The sequence below is a fragment of the Pipistrellus kuhlii genome, unplaced genomic scaffold (assembly GCF_014108245.1).
Source record: "Pipistrellus kuhlii isolate mPipKuh1 unplaced genomic scaffold, mPipKuh1.p scaffold_m20_p_1, whole genome shotgun sequence".
In the NCBI taxonomy this organism is placed as follows: domain Eukaryota; kingdom Metazoa; phylum Chordata; class Mammalia; order Chiroptera; family Vespertilionidae; genus Pipistrellus; species Pipistrellus kuhlii.
The window spans coordinates 144,034,284-144,054,295 of NW_023425404.1; the positions used below are offsets into that span (position 1 = coordinate 144,034,284).

The 20,012-nt window shown below is 34.9% G+C and overlaps 1 protein-coding gene and 1 pseudogene across 2 annotated transcripts in view; one reads left to right on the plus strand and one right to left on the minus strand.

Annotated features, from left to right (window-relative positions):
- The window catches only part of CCSER1 (coiled-coil serine rich protein 1), a 1,094,278-nt gene that overhangs the window by 847,505 nt on the left and 226,761 nt on the right, over positions 1-20,012 (minus strand). For both annotated transcript variants that reach the window (XM_036411399.2, XM_036411402.2), the window contains exon 5: positions 5,718-5,838. In XM_036411399.2, coding sequence (XP_036267292.1) covers positions 5,718-5,838 — 121 coding nt within the window. The remainder of the gene's footprint in view (positions 1-5,717; positions 5,839-20,012) is intronic.
- Positions 14,024-14,351, plus strand: LOC118704093 (annotated as a pseudogene).

A 20,012-nucleotide genomic window follows, 5' to 3' on the forward strand; every position in this document is an offset into this window, starting at 1 on the left:
ATAAATGCATTTTGATTCAGCCATATGATAGAATAGTATACACTAACAAAAATAACTAGCATTGCAAATCAAACATTTATCAGCACCATGCCGGGTGGTGGATTGGCCTTCTCAATACCTATGGCCTGTGGTGGTGAGGAGGGAGCTTTCTGAGCCTGACTGGCCACAGGACAAGAATAAGGGCCTTTGTGAAATGGTCTAGGGAGGTTGACATATGCTGAAAATGAAGAAGAGTTCCCAAAAGGACAGGCTGGCCAGGATCAGAAGAGGCTTCCCTCTAAGGCACATGTGTCAAACACAAGGCCCTCGGGCCAAATCCGTCCCACCAGGCCTTGCAATGTGGCCCGCACTGCGCTGTCATCACTGCACTCCGCTGCGTTTCCATCACAATGACAGTTTATGACTGTTCAGTAAACCATTCGGCCCGCTATTTAGGCTGGATTTTAGATTTTGGCCCCTTCTCTGATTGAGTTCGACACCCCTACTAAGGGAATAAACTGTCACTGGAGGTGTCAAGCAGGGGTTGGGCATCTTTATGGGCAGTGTACCAAGCACTGGATACCAGTAGTGTACAGCCAGGTTAGGTAAAGATGGTCTTTATGACCTCTCTTCCACACCCAAAGGCCCTGGGGTTCCATGAATCAGCGACTTTGCAAAGCATGATCCAAAGAGGACAGGACTGAATAAATAACCACATGGTGACACATCCATGCCATACAACACTGCTCACTAATAAAAGGGCATGGTCCCTGGCACATGCAACAATGCAAATAAATCAGAGGGAAAGAAGCCTTGTATGAGGGGCCTCAAACTGATTCCATTGATGTCATGCTTCAGTTTCTGACTTTTTTAAATGGGAGAGTTTTAAGGTACCAGGTGATGGAAGATAAACAAAGGCTAAAGACTAAGTGTAGAAGAGAATTTATTAGTAAAGAACTTACATAAGAACCTAAGTGCAATTTACTGATACTCATGTGGATTTTCAGTGAGAATCAATGGCAATGGTTCAAAAAGGAATTTTGTAGAAAGTAGATTTATAGGTTTCACACTTACATAGTTCCATTGATAATATTTAATATATAAATTAAAATAATACCAAAGGCCTCTCTTGCCTTACTAGTTTAAAATAACACGTTAGGATTGTCACAATATTAGATTATTTCATCATAATTACAATTAGTAAAGTACATATTTCTTCTCCAATCTTAATGCAATTACTTGGTAATATATTGAAAGTTTTTAACCATATTTACTTTGCCTAGGTTCTGAAATGCATATTGACACAGTTCCCTTGTCACATTTCACCATGTTCAATGTCAGTACCCTAATCAATGCTCCTGTCAGAAATCACCAAAATGGTCTCACTATAGGCACTGAACCCATCCTCCATTTAGTAGTGTACTGAAAAATGGATAACGACTAGCTCTTTGGGAGAAGGGAAAAACCCTGATTTGTAAGATTTGCCCATTGTAATGGTGTAAATACACCCACCATGGCTAATTTCAAGCTTTGAATGGAAGATCACTGAACCTGGACTTGGGAAGAAATGATAACAAATTGATTCTCAAAAAAAAAACAAAAAAAAATCTGTCTTTACAACACTCCCCTCACCACACCCAATACGTTCTCTATAAGAACACAGAATGAGGATTTTTTTAAAAGATCACGCCTTGTTAAAAAAAAGTTTTTTGGGTTCTTTTTACTTCTCCCAACCTTATTTCAATTGTTTTCCTGTTCCTAGTCTTTACAGAGTATTTAGACAAGCTGCTATCTGTGCTGGATAATTCTATCTTTACCTTTCCACATAATTAACTGATATCCTTCAGATCTTAGCTCAAGAATTACTCCCTCAGAGAACTTTTCCCTGACATCCTAGGTTATGTTAAAGCCCCATATCTTATAACAGGATACTGCCTCTACATTATAGCTATTGTTACATTTATAGTCTTGGATTTCTTGGATGCAATTAATTACTGTGTATATTCCCTGACTATACTCTTAAGGTTATGAGACAGCACTTGCTTTTCAACACTAAATCCCCAGCCTTGAGCACAGTACAAAGAACAAAGCAAATACTCAACAATTAGATGAGTGAGTAAATGTGTATCATAAATGAATATGCTCCCCTGAAATTTGTAGAGCTGAAGATTAATGATAAGAAAAGTCTTTCCTGTGACTTCGGTAGGGCTATAGAGCTTGTGTAACAGCTTTATAGATGACATTAGAAATTACTTAAGCTTTTCCAAATGTAATAATACATTATTTATTAAGAGAAAATAAAAAGAGCTGACAGAAGTTTAAATGTTCGTTCTTAAGAACCTATCCAAGTAAAATAGGTTACTTTTAGCCCTTCTTAAAAATATGACAATCTGTACTAAATGATGGCATTTGTACCCTTTCAGAAGCAGCTCAATAAACTTTCTTTATGTCAAGAAATGAAGCACTACAAGGAGGCCTTGAACCTAGAATGCATACAGCATATTTAGCTAATGCATCATTTCAACAAATTAAAACAATAAACCAAATGTCTTAGGAAGTTTAGATTTCCCTATATAAAATAAAAACATGAAAATTGGCAAAAGTAATAGAATAATTTAGCTCTTATATTCATCTCTATATTTCTAAATTTATAATGACTATAAAATCCCTTTATTTCAGATGTTGAGTCATGATATAAATAAACAGAGTACATGCATTTCGATAAATATATATATATATATATATATATATATATATATATATATATTTATTTATTTAAAGCCAGTGACCATAATAGTCATAATGACCCTAACGTCTGGTCACTATGACTCCCACTGTGGCCAGTGAACTGGCCCAATCAGGGGGTGGAACCAGCCGACCAACCTCGAAGACCCCCCCCTCTGCCAGCCCACCCTTGATTGGACTATTCCACACCGATCAAGAGCAGGCTGAAGGCTAAACACCCTCTTCCTTTCTCCTGACCATCCCTACCCCCAATCAGCCCGCCCCAACACTATAGGCCACCTCAGACCACACCCCCCACCTGGTGGGGCTTGATAGAGGACCTCAGGCTATGCCCCACACCCCAACACCAGGCCAGGGGACCTGAGGCTGCACCCTCCTGCCTGGCTGGGCTTGACAGGGGACCTCAAGGTGCACCCCCAGTACTGGGTCAGGGGAACTCAGGCTGTGCCTCCCATCCAGTAGGGCTTGACGGGGGACCTCAAGGCATGCTCCAAACCCCGGTCTGGGCCGGGGGCCCTTAGGCCATGCCCCCCCATCCTGGCACCAGGCCAGGGGACCTGAAACTATGCCCCTGCCCCTCCGGGCTTGACAAGGGTAGGACTGGCCACATCTAGTCCAATGGTGGGGGGGAGGGGCAAGTTGGGTCTCATGCGATTTTGAGGTGCATGTGGATGGGTGGGGACTTGACTCTGGGTCCTGTGGTTCACCCCAGACCCTGACAGGAGTAAGGTTTTCATATACATTTTACTATTTTTTTTTCATCCCTGGCACTTCTATTATAGAACAAGGGCAAATAGCAATATTAAATTATTTCCTCTAATTAATTTCCTTTAATGTGCACGAATTTTGTGCACTGGGCAAAATTAGATGAGTGAGTAAATATGTATCATAAATGAATATGTGCCCCTGAAATTTGTAGAGCTGAAGATTAGATAATAAGAAGAGCCCTACCTCCTAATCTTTATATATATCAACAAGAGAACAGATCTGCCTTCTTCCACTATGGTGCTCAGAATGCAGCTTTCCTTCCCAAAAGATTTAGATATTTTTTCCCTGTAACTTGCTATGCTTAAAAATGTATAATTCGTTCCTAACAGAAATGCATTATTCTTCCTTTATTTCTTATAGAAAATGTCTAAAAAATTATAAATACATGAGAAAATTTAAAAACAATTAGTAAAAATTAGAATATTTTCCTCTAAACTATGACTAAAAGTTGGTAAGTTATATAAAATATTTCAGTCAAAAATATTTTGGACATTCTAAAATGATATACCAATACAACAGTATAATTAAGACCAATATTCTGAGTTTATTTTCATGAACAATTTATCAATATATCATACATGTGACCCAATGTTAAACAATCATATGTCTAACCCAAATCCATACCTTACATTAGATGAATAGCATCTGTTGCCTTTATACCACTATTGATCTCATAGGTGCATATTTTACCACTTTACCTAGATTATGTTATCCTCAAAAACACATTATCTTACATATTTTTTCTTATGTAAACTCTAATGTATTCAGAAGCCAGTATACTGAGATTACTGCAGTTCTTTGCAACAGATGTGCTGAGATTCTAATTATATGACTTTTTAAGTCCTATGTTTGAAACACTCAATAGATTTTTATGCATTTATCATGTAAAGCCCGTACAATTAAAGGGAAATTTTTACATAGAGAAGTAATTCCATCCTGAATTTAAAGGAAATAATAGTTATTCAAAGATAATGTCTCAACTTACAACATTCTAATACCTTACTACACACACAGATTGAATAATTATAAAGGTAGTGTTTAAGAAACTACATTTCATTTTCAAAATTTAGCTATCAGCTCTTAATGTGTATATACATTTTTGAGGACACTATATATAATACTTTTGAGTTTTCAAGTATAATTTAATTGATATATATAAGGTGTAATTTTCCTCCCATTAGACAAAAAGAATGGCTTTTGGAACCTAAAAATTAGACTATATTAAGAGCAGTTAAATTGTTTTCACTTTTAGATTGTATTAAAACTGAATTACAATCATTACTTTCTGAATTGCTTAATACTTCTCTCTATAATAAGGATACTAACACTATTTTCATTCAATCAAACATATACATTGCTCCATTTGAACTCAACATTCTTAGATGTAACATTAAGGGATTTTCTAAATTATTTCAGAAAGAGTAGCAGGCATTTTCATTCCAGAGAACTCTGTCTTCAGAAGTTTATTCAGTAGAAAGATATCAAGAAACAAATATTATTATCCAGTGTTATCAACGGGGGAAAATAACAGGTGCTTTAAGGGAACCCTTCCCACTGATGAAGTGGCCAGCCAGCAATCCTTGGCAACATCTTACATCACCTCATTTCTGACCTTAAAGCAGGTATGGCACTACTTTCACTGGAAAGTCATCAGTGGGTTTTCCTTTGTCACTTATTTAGTGCATACCCAAAAATAATCCTAGTTTATTTGATATTTCAAGCCCATATAGCTCACGTTTGTGACCATGAGTTTAGTTGTCTCTTATTATTATAATAAAGAAAAGAACTATCATTTATTCAATATAAGATCAAACTTACATATACATTAAATTATAAAAATGCAAACCAATTTTAAGCTTGGAAGCTTTTAGTAAAATCTATTCATATTTTAGATCATTAAATCCTACAGCTACAAAACAAGCAATCCAAGAACAGAGCGTCCACATTTCCAAAAAAGGAAACAAAGTGCTTCAGACTTCTTACCCAAGTTCTGAAGATAAAGTAAGGACATGACTCTCTGATGGATTATAGCTCAAACACACGAAGTTGAAAGCCACAGAAGTTACTCATGAGACAGTAGATTGATTTTTAATGTTGTGCAAAATTTACTTCTGTGCTCTAACATGGCAGTATTGATACATTCATTATAAACCACAACTTCTGAGCAATCTAAATAAGTTATCTACAAGTTTTAAAAATCTCTAAAAATCAAATGAACAACTTACTGTTTGGAAGGCTCAGGGAATTTTAGTTCTTCTCCTCTCCTCATTTCTATTGTTTGTTCCATGGGAGTGAGCACTACGGCAGCACAGGAGACTACAGAGTTGTATGATTCCTCCCGGCAAACTGTCGTTATTAAAAGAATTCATTGTAAATGTCAAAGTTATTTATTAACTGCTCTCACTTTCCTTTCGTCTACTTTCTTTTAAGTCAAATTAAAGAGGTAACTAAACTAAAACATTAATTATCATTACATTATCCTTAATTATCATTTTCTAAACTAAGTCATCACTCACTAGGTGTTGCCAACATTTTAGTATTTCTTTAAAAAAAATAAAAACACATTTCATTGAAGAATAAGAACACAGATCATACACAGCTAAATTAATCTTTGCAACATAAGCACATCTGTTTAATCAGCATTAAAATCAATAAATAGGGCCCTAACTGGTTTGGCTCATTGGGTAGAGAATGGGCCTGTGGACTGAAAGGTCCCAGGTTCAATTCCAGTCAAGAGCATGTACCTTTTGGGCTAGATCCCCAGTGTGGGGCATGCAAGAGGCAGCCAATCAATGATTCTTTCCCATCACTGATATTTCTATCTCTATCTCCCTCTCTCTTTCTCTCTGAAATCAATAAAAAATATATTTTTAAAAATCAATGAATAGGCATTACCAGCACCTTAAAAATCTTGTGGTACCCCTTTCTAATGACTGTTATATCCTCCAAACTTATCCATTATAATTACTTACATAACCACAGATTAGTTTACTATCTACTTCTAAACTTTATATAAATTACATCCTACTCTTTTGTTGGTGTACCCTTTCATGTGGCTTATTTCAGTTTGTTCAATCTTATACTTTTCAAAGAATGCTATATATATGATATATGTTTATGTATGAATATATATGGTGGGGCAAAAGTATCTGTAAGCATGCAAAATAGAGCTTATTATAATATTAGTATTGTTTTAACTATTGTATTATTTTCCATATGAACAGCTATAGAACTATTTTTGCCAGACCCAATACACACACACACACACATTTTATTGGTTAGACATTTGGATTATTTCTGGTCTGAGCCTATTTCAAAATGTATAGAAACTTTCTTGTACTGTTTTGGTGTATAAATAAATTTATATTGAAAAAATACTTACAAATTGCTCCTAAGTCATGCTCATATGTTTTATGTTCAGCTTTTCATAACTGATTGTACTAACTTGCATCCCCCAAAATAGAATAAGAATTTTAGTAGTTCTGCATCTTTTCCAACACTTGGCTTTGTCAGGTTTTTCTTTATAAAAGTTTAATATTGTATTAATTTTATTGCTATATACAAATTTAGCATCTTAAAATAATATACATTTATTATCATAGATCTTCATGTTAGAAGTCTAGGAAGGCTCAATTGTGTTTTCTGATTAAAGTCCCTGAAGGCCATTGTCAAGATGGTAGCCAGTTTTTGCACTTATCTAAAGTCTATGGGTCAAGAATCCATTTCTGAGCTTGTGTCTGTTGCTAGCAAAATTTATTTCTTGCAGTAGTGGGATACCGGTCTCCCTAGCCTTGCTGCCCAAGAACCGTTCTGAGCTCCCTGCCGCCACTGACCCACAGCCTGTCTATCTCAGCAACAGAGAACGCCCCTCACACTAAGGACTTCTCATGCTTCAAATCTAATTTCTTCTTTTCCTAACAGCTGGGGAAAATATTCCTCTGCTTGTAAAGGACTCATGTGATTAGTCTAGATTATATCCTTTTTTATTACCTCAAAGTCAACTGATTAATAATCTTAATTATAGCTGCAAAAATCCCTTTTACATATAACATAACATAATTATAGTAGTGAAGTCCTATAATTTTCCCAGTGGAAGTAATTATACCAAGGCTACAGTTATGTGTCATCTTAGAATTCTGCTTACCATGTCTATTCCTGGCTATTCCTGTAAATGTATAGTGATATCACATTTTATTTTGCATTTTCCTGATAACTAATAAATTGAGTGTGTGTGTGTGTGTGTGTGTGTGTGTGTGTGTGTGTGGTGTGTGTCTGTGTCTGTGTGTGCACGCATGGGGTGCCTGTACCCTTCTGGAACCTTTTGGGAGATGTTTGACTGGTGGTTTAGTCCTGATCTCGCAGGGATCACTGAGGATCAGGTCTAAACTGGCAGTCGGGCATCCCTCTTACAATCTAGGACCCGGGCTTCCAACTGCTGACCTGCCTATATCATCACCCCTAACCCCCTCTGCCTGCCTGATGAGGCCTCATCACCTCTAACTACCTCTGCCTGCCTTCTGCATCGCCCCTAACCACTTGTCTCCCTGCATTCATTCCCCTAACTACTCACCTACCTGTCATTATCCTTAACCATTCTCTGCCTGCCTCATCACCCCTAACTTCCTCTGCCTGCCTGCATAATTGCTTCTAACTAACCACTCACTTAACTGCCTCATCACTCATAACCACTCGCCTGCCTGCTTCATCAACCCTAACCACTCACCGGCTAGCCTGATCACCCATAACCACCTCTGCCTGCCGGCCTCATCGCCCCTAACTGCCTCTGCCTTCCTGCCTCCTTGCCCCTAACCACTTGCTTGCCTGCCTGATTTCTCCTAACCACTCCCCTGCCTGCCTGATCTCGCTGGTTTCTGGTCACTCTGATCATTCCACTGGTTCAGTCACTGGGCTTTTATTATATAGGATATACATACATATATATTTATTCCTCATTTTACATGGTTCTGATATGCACAAATTTTAGTTACATGATTTAGTTAAACAACATCAGATTTCACCAAAAATGTTTCAAATTTCAGTATATCAGCTATAACTGTATAAAGTATACATTTCTTTACTAGCTCTTCCGTCCACACATCACTACACAAATAAGAGATGTGCTTCATGTTCAGGTTCACACATACTGGTTCTTTCTAAGTCTTTATAATTGGTCATTATGCTACTCAGTTTAAGCACAAACCTCTAAGTGTGTAGTTGTATTTCAGTGATAGGCCCATGTGACATTTTATAAAAATGATGCTCTGAAGAAGGAATTTGCCAGTGGAAATAAAAGAGCAGCAAAGAAATGAAAACTGTTAGTGCAGAAAATGATATTTGATTTGATCATAAATAAAAAGCCAATATTCACTGATCCAAGTACTCCTTTTAAGAACTAAGAGCTAGACAACAAATTAACTTCCTTTCGATGTAGAAAGAGGGAAATACTAAACACAGCATCACACATTAATGAATGGGAAGACAAAAATATAATGATTGGGTCATGATCTGAAAGAGAAAGATGTACGAAATGATCCCTGGTTCTTCAATTTTCCTGTAAAAATATTTGCTGACATATTATTCTGCTTAGGGCTAGAGTCCGGGATATAAAATAGATGACCAGCCCGAGGCAGTTTGGTTCAGTGGATAGAGTTTTGGCCTGCGGGTTCAGTTCTGATTAAGGGAACATGACTGGGTTGTGGCTCAGTCCCCAGTAGGGAGCTTGCAGGAGGCAGCCATCAATGATTCTCTCTCATCATTGATACTTCTATATATTTCTCCCACTCTCTTCCTCTCTGAAATCAATAAAAATATAAATATTAAAAATATGAATGAATGAATTAATTAATTAATTAATTAAATAGATGACCATTTTGCATTGCCGAGTGGCTCAGCTGGTTAGAGTTGACCCTGTACACCAAAAGATTATAGGTTCCATGCCCACTAGGTGATGTGTAGGAGGCAGCTGATCAATGATAAATGATGTTTATTCCCTCATCAATGTTTCTCTCTCTGTATCCCTCTCCCCTTCTCTCTCTGAAATCAATAGAAACATATTTAAAAATTAAATTAAAAACAATAAAATAAAACAGATGACCATTTTAAGAAGAACTGAAATTGAAGCAAACTTGTGGTGCTCAAGAGATACCATTTAATGTTCAGAGAGTTTCAAGGAGGGGCCCTGGTTTCTTCATTATCTCTCCTGTGCCATAGCAGATTTTCTTTCTTTGTAAAAAACATTTTAATTTTTTCTACTTATTCTTGGCATGAGCTTTGTATCTCTGACAGACAATTCCATCACAGGTGAGATCAGAGAACTCTATTACGGTTTAAATTTGCATTGTTGCCTAACCACTGCTAGAGAAGAATTAGATTAAGGACATTATTGATTTACTTCTCTGAGGTAACACTCGCTTATTCAGAAAACATTTAGTGAGCTACTGATATGTTCCAAGAAACATGCTGAATTGATAGAGTTCAACTCTGGGCAAAAGAGAAATGCCTCCACCCTCAAAAGTGTGTTTAAGGAAGTTTTGATTTATTCTTCTAGAGCACTGATTTTCCACCTTTTTCCATATCATGCATCACATAAAATAATTACTAAAATTCTGTGGCACACCAAAAAATATAATTTTGGCCAAATTGACAAAAAATAAATAAAAAATGGTAGCATTCATACCAGATGGCTATTGTTGTGTTGGTTCTAGTCTGTGTTTTTGGTTTGTTTTTTATTGTTGTTTGTTTGTTTGTTTGTTTGTTTGTTTTACAATCTAAGGGAAAAGAAGTCAGTTCCCCTAACTAAATAGTCAGGTATTTTATGTATTAAAAATTCTTACTGCACATCAATGAAAAATTGCTAGGTTAGAGATATTTCTCAAATATTAGGACAGTCACCCTCTGACCAGATTAGGTGAAAGCATCTACCTAGTTTTCTATAAGAGGAAGTAGAGTTAAGTTATTTTAAATATATATATACGTATATAGAAAATGCTGTAGGTAAATAAAAATTTCAAAAATAAGAAACATTTGTTTACTCAAGGTAATTTGAATATCATTACTTAATTTGTATGGTCTAGAGCACATGTGTCAAACACAAGGCCCTCGGGCCAAATCCGTCCCGCCAGGCCTTGCAATGTGGCCCGCACCTAACTGTCATCACTGCACTCCGCTGCGTTTCCATCACAATGACAGTTTATGACTGTTCAGTAAACCATTCGGCCCGAGATTTAGGCTGGATTTTAGATTTTGGCCCCTTCTCTGATTGAGTTCGACACCCCTAGTCTAGAGGCTGGAACAGATGACAATGCACTCAAAGGTTTAAGGCATTAAAAACAATGAATAACTAGGCCAATAAGAAAATAACCCCATTAATTGTTCTATTAAAAAAGTGACAATTAATGAACCTGTCTGAAGATAGATGGTTGGGAGTTCCATTTAAATAATTAAGCTTTTATATTTAGTTGAAATTAAATTACACTCAAGTTTCAATATCTTTAAATCTCATTATCAGAGGTAAAAGAATTAGTGTAATAAATGCAAGTTAGGCAATTAAGTAATAGAGGAGTTATGACTTCAAAAAACAGTGAATGGAATAATAAATGGGAAGTATGCATTTTCCAAACAAAAATTACTGCTACATAGTTATAATCATATGAACACCAAAAATGATCAAACCTTCTGAGAGACTCTAAGTCAAAAATCTGCAATTATTAGGGCAGAGTAGAAATAATTTCTGGTTTCATTTCATGTATTTATTTTAATTTAAGTATCTCTGGTATATACTTATATTAACAATATTAGTTTCCTGTGTATAATAAAATTATTTGGCATTATATACCTTACAATGTGATCATCTCACTAATTTTAATAATTATCTGTCACCATATAAACTTATCACAATATTCTTAACTATATTCCTCTCCCCTCTTCACCCATCCTTCCACCGCCTCCCTTCTGGTATCCATTCTCTTGTCTATATGTCTGTTTTTGTTTTATTTTTACATTCCACAAGTAAGTGAAACCATATACTATACATAAAGCACATAAACACAGACAATAGTATGGTGACAGCCAGACAGAAAAGGGTTGGGTTATATGGAGGTAGGCAAAGTGGTTGTGGTGGTGGGGGTCGGGGGCGGAAGGAAGGTAGAATGGGGACAGAAATATATTTTACTTTCAGTAATGGGCACAAGAGGCAGTGTGCAGATGATGTTTTGTTGTGTTGTACACTTGAAACCAATATGGTTTTGTTAACCAACATCACCCAATAAACAAATAACTAAATAAATAGAAATTGTGACACTTCTATTTTCAACACATACTCACATTTTATATGTACTTGCTTATGTTATTAAGTAAAACAAAAATTCTCATTATATTACAAAAACAAAATTATAGTGAGGGTTTGGATGGATTAGAAAGAAGAACTGGCAAATGCAGGAAGCAAAGACCATCAAATTAATTAAAAATGATTTAAATAACAATTTAAATTTAAAAAAGCATATTATGCAACCATATTGTGTAAAAATAATATTATCTTGGGAATCATTATGATATGTGTGAACAATTGCATAAAATTATTAAATATCCTGAACTAATAACTTATTTGAGAAATAATACAGAAATAGAAATGAAATAACTATATTCTTGAAATTGTAAATAAAACTATAAAATGTAAAAAGTAACATTAAATTTAATCTGACATGTTCCAAATTTTGGTATTTTTAATCACTCTTTGAAAAACTCTTTAATATGAATGCTTAATAGTCAAATCCTTTGACATGAGAAATAATTTGTACAGATCCATGAATGATTTTTAACCCTTTTGATAAGGGTATTTTTCAAATATTATATGTATATAAAATAGAAAATTATACTATTCAAATTCAAATCCTGAGATAGCTATATCAGAATTTCAATATACTTATTGGATTATCAATATTTTATTTGTGACCAAATAACATAGAACATGGATGCATTAGTATCAGAAATGTGATTAATACTGTTTCAATCTTCCATCATAGAATATAATGTCATAATCATGAAAGCTTTGTCGTTTACTATAGGAAGTACCAATATTAGCAAACAGCACCCAAGATTAGTGTCTATGTTAAAAATGGATGCTAAACTTGTTAAAAAATGTAAAAGATGTGATTTTTTTTTTATTTTTATCAGTTAGCAGAACATAAAATAGCTATGAGTAAAATGCCAGCTTTGTAAAATTCCTATATGGGTAGCCCAGGGTCAATGTTTCAAATTGTTACACTTTAGCTTTACCCTCACTTATCTTCTCCTTTCTTTGTCATCTTGAAAAAGAACAAATGGCAGTTAAACATTATTAAAGTGTAAATAATGTCCTCTAGCCATAGACTCAACATGTCAGAGATTGATTCTGGCTTTCGGCACCTATCAGAAACTCCTGAGAACTTTTCTAGGCTTGTCTTGTTTTGCCTCATCTCCAAATACTCATCTACCAGAGATTTCTATAACCTGTTATTAGATACAGCCAACTGCCTGGAGTATAGATACAAGATTCAAAAGCAACTGAACCAAACATTGCTGACTCTCACAGGTGTCTCTAATTGCATTTTAATAATAAGTCTAATTTGTGTATATTGGTGTTCTAAATTGAATCATTTCAACATAGATCATTGCTATGGACTGAATTATGTCTCTCCAAAATCCATATTTTGGAACCCTTACCTCTACTGTGATGTTATTTGGAAAAGGAGCCTTTGGGGGATAATTTAGTTTAGATGAGGCCACGAGGGTGGGGCCCTCAGGATGGGACTAGCACCCTTATTAGAAGAAACACCAGAGAGAATGGTCTCTTCCTCTCTGCTGTGAGAGGGTCACTATGGAAGGGAGTTGTTTACAAGTCAGGAAGAGAGCCCTCTCACCAGAAAATGACAATGTTTAACCCTTGATCTTAGAATTCTAGCCTCCGGAACTGGGAGAAAATAAACTTCTTAAACCACTCAGTCTGTGGTAGTTTGTTGTGGCAGCCTTGGACTAAAAAAGACAATAACATACTAGACAAATTTTGATAATTTTGAATGTGGATAAAATGGTTTATATGAAAATAGCCTTAAAACAAAAAGGAAGCAAAATCTCAAATATTCAATTGTTTACATTTTCCTTGGTTTGAGGGAGTTTCTAAAAGAAACTCAGACTCCAAAATGATCTTCATAAAGGTTTCCTTGACTAAGGCAAAATTTTTTAAACTATCTCTTTAAGACACTTCAACTCATAACTTGAACCTAACTAACTGCTGTTACCTTTTCTCACCTACAGCCACTGTCCTCTAGTCACAAGAAAACCTTTGAAGCTAAATAGCCTCTTTAAGCTAAAGCTCCCTGAAAATAGGGCAAATCCCTTGTCTTAAAAGATTTAAATGTTAATTCCAGGTCTCTGTATGACCTTGGAGTAAGAATCTAAGAATTTGCAAAACTTCCCCAGAAGACAGACATATTCTAAGAGAAATGTTTTAAATAGTCCTGTAAACAGATTGCTGCTGCTGAGCTTTGAGGGCCTACTGGGAACAGGGCTTCTATAAGGACAATATGTCTGGAAGACTGTGGTCAAGGCCATTTTTTGCTGGCTATAAGCTGAGCTCTGGAGGGAGCACACAGCTCTTGCTTATGCTTGAGATGAAACTGAATTCTATCTAGGCAAGAGATGTGCTTATGTGTACAAAGCAAAGAACAACACGGTGACTCCAAACAAAACCAGAGTAATCTGGGGAAATATAACTCATGCTCAGGGAAACAGTGGCATGGTTTGTGCTAAATTCCAAAGCAACCTTCCTGCTATGGCCATTGGACACAGCATCTGTGCAATGCTGTACCCCTCAAGGATTTAAATTGAAAATAAATAAAATAGATCTGAAAAAAATTGTCCTGTGAGCATATAGTACTCCTAGGTCCATATCAATTGGCACATATGTTAGTATCTTAAGGAAAAAAGGATGAGAATAACAAATAGAAAAGATTATGAGACTCACATAAAACAACCCAAATTGCATAGGGAAAAAATATTTAGAAAATCTTTACTGTAAAACAACACCATTTGTATAATAAAGTCATTCCTCTGCACAGAGTACACTCAAATTCAATTCAGGAAGCTGGAAAAGACGTGTGCATTGAAGACCTCAGGGATATTTAGACAGTTCTCAGAAGAAAATTTGCAAGCCCAAGTTACCCCCCAGTTCTTCTTACAGTGTGTGTGTGTGTGTGTGTGTGTGTGTGTGTGTGTGTGTGGCCTTAAGCCAGAATTGGGAGATATAAAAGAAAGGAGATACTTTGGAAGAGTCTTAGTACAGAGCAGAATAAGACTCAAAATACACTGCTGCCTCAGTCAACTCCAATCAATAAGTATTGGGCTAGAGATATGTTAGAATATAGCCTTTTGCAAATAAGTTAAGAGAATGTGATAATATTTATCAATTATTAAAAATCACTACTTTAAAGTAAATTCTCTTATAAGTTCTCTTACAATGACAGTAACCAAAATTACATACGAATGAAGTTATAACTGTATAATGTTTTACCACTCAGGTATTTTTTTTATTATTTTCTAATGGACAATAGCATGACAGTTTAAGTCATACATAATGTAATTTTTTATATGTCAAATATGCTCATATTGATAAATCCATTATTTTGTTATTTGTATTGCCCCAAATAAAAATTTCTTTTTAATAATTTAGGACCAGAGTATAATCAACTTGGTCTTTGACAGGAGACAGATAGATGACAGATAGATGACAGGGAGATAGGTAGATACATAAAGTAGGACCCTGTAGCCTGTCTTTTTAAAAGAAATATTAATTTTGATTAAGGTCAGGGATGTTGATCTACCATGAAATACTTAGTTTTCCTTCAATAAATCCAGTGCATTTATTATTGGGTTTATTTGAATTTTTAGATTACAAGTTTAAATTATTTTCACAAGTTTATGTTATCCCAGTATGTGAATTAGACATTTCTTTCCTTTTCCTACTAACATCACCTTTCATTATTGGTCTATCATAGTGCTAACCAATTTTTTGTTTTGTTATGTTAACAATGTCATTTATAAGGATGTAGTTTTTATAGAATTATATAAACATTATAGGAATATATCAACCTTTTCCTGTTTAAGAATAAAAAAGCTATATAATAATGGGTGAATCAGATTTTGAAAGTACCCTAACTAAATAAAACACGATATCTATTTAAAATAAATGATTCCATTTATTATCTCTCCATGTTAATTCCAAGGGATAACTGGTTAGATATATTTATCCAAAAAGCACTGCAATCTACTCAGTTCCCTATAACTTTCAATTTATGCAATTGAGCAAAGATTTTTTTTAAGTTTCTTTTCTTTCTTTTTTTTTTCCATTTTCATTATTTAAAATATTACATATGTCTCTTTTTTCGTCCATGGATCCCTCTCTGGCTACTCCCAACTTAGTTTCTTAAGAGAAATGAAAAGGGCCTTTGAATTAGTAATGACCATGATAATGATATATAGTAGGTAACTTTATTAAATTTTCTGTATTAAGCACTGAGAAAACCTTTTTAAATGTACTATTTCACTTACCCATCACAACAACTCCTTCAAGAAAATTGTTTTTATTCATTCACTCATTCATTCATGCATTCACTCACATTTACTAGAGGCCTACTGCATGAAATCCATGCACTGGTGAGGTCTCTAGTGCTGCAGGCTGCCAGCCCAGGCTTCCCTCACTTCCCCCCAGGGGTTCCACCCCTTGGTCAAATTCCAGGAAGAACTCCTGGAGGAAGTCCTGGAGGAACTGCCAGTCAAGGGGACAATTTGCAAACTATGCTTTTACAATAACATACAGGATTCATTTATTTACACAGAAATGCGGAGATGTGAATAAAATGCTCACCCAGGCACAGCTAATTAAGTGGCTAATCCAGGACTTTAAACCAAGTCACTTTGATTGCAAAGTCCATGTTTTTACTTACTGTTGACAAAAAATTCCTATCACAATTAGCCAAGAGTAATAAAGCCTTTTGGACATCAAATCACAACTAGCTATTCAAAGACCAAAGATAATTTTCATGCATTCAAACATAATATTTCCAGTTCTAGTACTTATGTACCCAAGTAATCAGTAGCATATTCTTCATATTTAAATCATGTTAGTGCATTAGAAATATTATATTGAGGCATAAACAGTCTGCTGGCCTCAATGTGCTGATGTATCATACAAACAGAACAATACAAAATGACTACAGACCACATTATCTGCATTATCTCTAACCTTTCCTACAACCAGCAAATTTGGTTTCATTATCCCCATTTTACAGGAGAAAAAGCAAATGGATTCAGGGATATTAACCAATTTTCCAAAGACAGCCACCTAGTAAGTAAAAGGGGAAATTTACAGATTTTTGCTCCCATCTCTGTATTCCTATCTCATCATGCTATCTCTGTCCATTATGATGGATGTCAATTATCATCTAAGTTTCAAAAAATATGCATATAGAAGCATATATATATATATATATATATATATATATATATATATATAATTCATTTATATAGAGAGACATATACAAATATAAATATGTCCACATATATTCAATAAATATGTTGAATATAAATTATATCTCCATTACATAATTTTCTAAATATGCATGGCATTATAAGTGATAGATGTATCAGGTTTTTTTTATGGTATAAACATACTAGATTCAGGGTCAGAAAATTTTATTCTTTTAAATAGATCTGATTTTAACTATTTATATTACTTTAGGTCACAATATTTTTGGAGAACTAAAAATTAGATGATTTCTAACTCTCTTTTAGCTATAAGTTCTTATTCTCAGCTCAGTTTTTGCTTTTATTTTTGAAATATAAGTGGTATTCAAAAATGTCCCTTGATTCACAATATTCATATCATTGGTAGGCTAAGCCTAATTGTGTCTTCTAGCTTGAGACATATTTTTGAGACATAGTTTTCTGCTGAAGATTCATACCAGCAAATGTATAATTATCTGCCTTTTATTTGGAATGTTGTTAATTTTTTTTTTAAAGGTAAGGCAAATTAGCTTCCAGAATAGGACATTTTCATTTACCCTTGATGATTAATCCCATTAATCAAGGCAGGACATCTCCCTTATATAACTGATTGTGCAGGTATACAAAAGTGAAAACACAATCCTGTTGATAAGAACTGCTACAGATGTTTTGTTATGAATTTAGTTTTGACCTCTATCAAGTATATCTTACTAGTATATGTAAATAAAAATGGAAATTTCTACTACTCTATGAGATCCTGGATACTGAAATTTTTGTACTTTGACTTGTTAGCAACATAATTTAAGATTTTAAGAGTAATTAAAATTACTCTTAAAATTTAAGAGTAATTAAAATTTGTTAATTAAACAAATTAACAAAATTAAAATAGTCCTTGTGTTTAACTAGCTTTATAGTTTCTAAAAAAGTTATCTTAAACTATTTTAAAGCAGGCATTAACGAGGAATATTTTAAATATATAATGAGTCTCTATTATTTACTGTCCAGGAAAAAGAAATTAATGTTGATTGAAATGTTAAGCATCATTATCAGTGCCAGCCATAAATTACACAGCACAAATGAAAAACAATTAACTTAACATGTTGTCATATTTATGATATGCACAAATCAGCACAAATCAGCACAAATAAAACACTGCTAATCTGCCATCACTTAATGTTCCCCACCCTCTTGCAAAGACTCAAAAATAATTACAAGCCAAAGGAATAAACTGTAGTGGCCTAGTATTAATTTAGAAGAAGAATACAATCCTATTATCCTATTAAGCTTATATTCAAGAGATAAACATTCCAAACAACTCATCAACTGAATAAGCACTATACTGGCATTAATTTTATTAGTTTCTTCCTCAATAAATAATAATTACAGGATATAAAATTTAAGAGGATAGAATCCTTCTGAAATATTGTAAAAGCATGGCTTTTGGTTCCTATATATTATATATTTTCTTGTTTCTAAGAAGTTAACTAATTTTACATTGAATGGATCAATATTAAACAGTAGGATGTTTATTTAAGATCTCCATTATGTTGTTATTGTTGACTAAACAAAAGCTTAAAAAGTTGGCAGAAAACTTTGACAAAAATAGTAGTAAATTTGAATTTCTTCCTATTCTTCATAAGTATAAATTTGCTATTTTTCTTGCTTCTTTACAATGATTACCTATTAGTAATGCTGAATAATCTATAATTCTATGAGCTTATTGAGAAATTTTTAAAATATGTATTTTTATTGATTTCAGAGAGGAAGCAACTAAGAGAGAGAGAGAAAAAAATATATATATAAATGATGAGAGAGATGCACTGATTGGCTGCCCACTGCAAGCCAATGGAGCCTGCAACCCAGGCATGTGACCTAGCTGGGAATTGAATTTTGACCTCTTGGTTCACATGTGGATGCTCAACCACTGAGCAATACTGGATAGGCACTTAAATTATTTTTAATGATGTTCTCTTATTAGACTCAAAAGTTAAAATTTATCTTCCTTATATTAAAAGCACATAATGAGCCCTGGCTGCTGTGCTCAGTAGTTATTGCTCTGGCCTGAGCACGGAAGGGCTGAGGGTTTCATGCTGATCAAAGGCATGCAGCGTGGTTGCAGGTTTGATCCCCAGACTATTTGGGGCATGTGTAAAAGGCAACTAATGGGTGTGTCTTTCTCACGGGGTTGTTCCTCTTTTCCTCTCTCTTGCTCTAGCCCTGGCTCTCGCCCTCACTCTCCTGATCTGGTTCACTCTTGCTTTCCCTCTCCCCCCATCTTCCTCTCCCTTTCTATCTTCCTCGCCCCTCCTTCCTTCCACTCTCTCTAAATATCAATGGAAAAATATCCTTGATTGAGGATTACCAACTACAAATAATAATAATAATAATAATTTTTTTAAAAAATCATGAAAAATGAAGAAGAAGAAAGAATGAGAAAATTGATGATCCTGGCATGAGACTACTAAGGTACTTTTCACAGTCACACAGAGGACAACACACCCACATAGTTGTTTAATGAGAAAATAAGAATAACATAGAGGCAGGAGTCTGGAGTAGGGTTCAATAAGAAAGATAACGTACTAACAAACTCCTGACATTGTATGAACTCTTTCAAACCGCAACTTTGATCATAGTTTTCCCCTGTGCAAAAAAATCTTTACCAAATCTCCAACTACTCAGGAAATAGAGCCTAAAGTCCCTAGACTGGAGTACAAGCTTCCTCCAACCATGTGCCACTAGCTTCACAGGCTCATAGCTCCTCCTCCTCCTGCATCACACCAGACTACCTGCGATGCCCTGATTACCCTTGTTTCTGGTCTTTGCCCCAACCATTCCCCTGCCTTTAATGTGCTGCTCCCTTTCCTATTTTCGCCCTGCAAACACCTCAGTATTCTTTAAAACTAAAATCAAGTGTTATTTGTTGAGCTTCAGTTGGGTTTTAGTATGTGCTGTGGCTCCTAATGCAGCCACAGCACATTCTAAAG